The sequence below is a fragment of the Exserohilum turcica genome (genome assembly GCF_000359705.1).
Source record: "Exserohilum turcica Et28A unplaced genomic scaffold SETTUscaffold_5, whole genome shotgun sequence".
Classification (NCBI taxonomy): Eukaryota; Fungi; Ascomycota; class Dothideomycetes; order Pleosporales; family Pleosporaceae; genus Exserohilum; species Exserohilum turcicum.
Window position 1 is genome coordinate 721,463 of NW_007360266.1, and position 3,049 is coordinate 724,511.

The 3,049-nt window shown below is 39.5% G+C and overlaps 1 protein-coding gene across 1 annotated transcript; it reads left to right on the forward strand.

Annotated features, from left to right (window-relative positions):
* Positions 1-1,837: 1,837 nt before the first annotated feature.
* SETTUDRAFT_164646 (uncharacterized protein) lies at positions 1,838-2,530 on the forward strand. The gene is made up of 2 exons (XM_008030793.1): positions 1,838-2,337; positions 2,395-2,530. Exon 1 carries the CDS (start codon positions 1,881-1,883, stop codon positions 2,334-2,336), a length of 456 nt encoding a protein of 151 aa, XP_008028984.1. The 5' UTR covers positions 1,838-1,880; the 3' UTR covers position 2,337; positions 2,395-2,530.
* Positions 2,531-3,049: the final 519 nt, after the last annotated feature.

A 3,049-nucleotide genomic window follows, 5' to 3' on the forward strand; every position in this document is an offset into this window, starting at 1 on the left:
CTGATTTAGGCCTGCATCTTGAAATAGCTCCGGCAGAAATGGTACACAATCTCGTGTTGTAAGGCATCAAACCTAGCGCGTTTGGCACTTCTGAAGCTAAACACCTATCTAATATACGTAGTTTGCTGTGTCTCCAAACACGGTTCTGTTTACGTTGTCGCAAGGTGTTAGGATAAACTACCGTAGTCTTAGTGTTAAGTGTAAGCAGTTGTGTAAATATAGTGTATTATGTATCCTGGAATGTAATATAATCGAAGACAGTCTTAATACTTATAGATCTATTTGTTGACGAGTAGATATGTTAGTACCTATAGTACTCTTAGGCTCACATACTGTTTGTAAATATGAATGTATTATGTACTATTCAATAACTATTCCCTAATTTAGGTTATGCTTAGAAAACTACACGTTTATAATATATGAGTATACTTCTTAAAAGAATGATATTGCTATAGTATAGAGGGGGGATAGTAAAAAAACGTAGTAGAAAAAACGCTAAATTTTAATGTAATATATCTTAGCTAATAAAATAGCTATGGATTAGTTAAGTAGTAATTGAAAAAGCTAAGATCTAGTAGTTTAGTATAGTAGACCTACTTTTTACTTAGTAAGTAACTATATATAAATATATATATAGAAATATAGGGAAGGCAAGAATTTAAATCTCTTTCACCTCTTAAAAACAAAGAAAAACAAAGGAACCTACCTATTAGTATCTTATTATTCCTTCTTTGCTATTAAGCCTAAATTCAGCTTTTTAGGCTAAATAGCTTAGAAAACCTTTTAGTTCGTTTATTAGTTATAATGTGGTTCATAAGCGAGTTAGTCACTCCCCACTAGCGCGTCAACGTTAATACTACAACGCGTTATCTCTTAATAACACAACTATTAATTAACTTATTCTAAATTAGATCTTTAGTTAACCTTATTTTTTTTATATCTAATTATAACGTGTTTAAAGCTAAAGACGCGCTACCTATATCTATAACGTGCCTTAAAGTACAATATCTAATTAATAGGCTAGAGAGCGCCTTTAACGCAACTATAAACTAAATTTAAAGCGCCTAAATAAGTTAGAAGAGAAGGCTATTATTAGACGTATTTTTAAAGTGTCTACGTATGAATTTACCTCTATAAAAGCTAAAGTTTAAGTAATAGCTAATAAACTATTAGAAAAGTAAAGCAGTAACCCTATTAGCATAAATTAAGTTGATAACTTTATTAGGTAGAGTACTAAGCTCTATAGGCGCTAGAGCTATTTCTATAATTACTAGTAAGCCGCTGTTAAGAGTAGGATCTGAGTGGAAGTAATATAAGACTTCTGGTGTCAGACTCTTGAGGTTGGTTTTCGCGGATGAAGCAACAGGGTGGTATGAACAGCGTCTCTGCAAGTAACTCTTGTATTGTACTTGTACTCGTAACTTAAGTTGAACACAATAAGCTATAAGGGCTACATTGCCTATGCTATATACTAAGTGAATGTCCTATGTCCTATGTTGTCCTATGTTGTCCTATGTTGTCCTACGCGTGGTACTTTGTGGGATTGTATGGGATGCGTGGGACACACGTGACATGTCCTACGGTGGCGTTCCGCCAAGCCTGTGGGACGTGGGGTTACTGGTGCGTTATTGGTGGTAGTCCTTTGAAAGAGGTCGTAACATGGGCTTCATCCTTCCTTCTTCACATATCTTGCGCAGTGTCCCTTTCCTAGGTTCGTAACACTATCTCCCCCTTCCTGGCTTCATGTCCTCATAAGCTAACTTGTCATGGTGTCCAGAAGTACCGCCCATCGTCACGCTCTAGGTGATCGAATTAACCGTACTAGTGATCTTGCAATGGTGTCCTGTCAATATTGCGCGAAGAAAGGTCTGGAGTGCCAGATGTCGTCGTTGCGAAAAGAGTGTAGAAATTGTTATCGTAATAGGGTGAAGTCGTGTGTTCCGGTGGAGGTTCCGGTTCCGAACTTCGAAAAGTTGGATAGGGAATTAGCGCGCCTTGACCAACAAGAGGCTGACGCGGATGCAGCTGAGGCTGCGGCGTTACAATCCTTAATGGCTGCTCGTGCGAAAAAAGACGCTCTTCGTAAGCAGCGGAAGATGTTGAAACGTCGCGAACAACAGTGGATTGATGAGTCGGGAAAATATGTGGACGATATCGAGGCTTTGGAGGCGGTGGAGGGCATTAACTGTGAGGTGGCGCAACTAGAGGGAGGTCTTATGCCTGGTTCCTCTGCGCTGGATTGGAGTGTCTTTATGCCTTCCTGCCTCGAGGGCGATCCTAGGTTTGACGAGTTTGTTTTTAATAATACTGGCCCAGTCGCTGGCGGCAGTTCGTGAGGTTTGTTTCTGGTTCCCATGTGTTTTCGCTGTCGGGGTATCCTAACTATTTAACTAGGTATTCCGTTCCTTGGTTCATCACACGGTGTGCGAGGACTTTCTTGACTTTGAATTCGTTTTCTTCTTCGGGTTCGTAGTGAAATGTTTTTTGTAGTGGCATTTTAGGGTCTGCTAGTTCCAATAGACTAATGTAGAATCTTGGGTGTATCTTCGCGTCTGGTGGTAGATTGTGTATGTTACTGGTCCTTTCTGATCGAGAATTAAAAATGGTCTGACTTTGGTGTGATCTAGTCCTTTGCTTAGTCGCTTTGTTCGAAGATTCTTCGTGAGTAGATATACTCTATCCCCCTTCTTTAGCTAAGGTGCCATTTTTTGTTTCTTGTTGACATATGAAATGCTCTGTCGCTGAGCGTTTTCGAGTGCTTCTCGGAGTTTTTTATGTATTTTCTTGAGTTCTCCAGCCGTGGCTATAGCTGCTTCTGTTTTCTGACTTGGGTATGTTCTGGTAAAGAGATTTGGATGTCTTCCGTGGTTTGCGTAGAATGGTGTTTTTCCTGTTGATTCTGATGTTTTGTTGTTGTAGGCCATTTGTGCTATAGGTAATAATTGTACCTAATTGTCTTGCTGGTAGTTGACATAGATTCTGAGGTATGTCTTCATTGTTCTATTGGTCCTTTCTGTTTGTCCGTCGGTCTGTGGATGGTAGGCTGTCG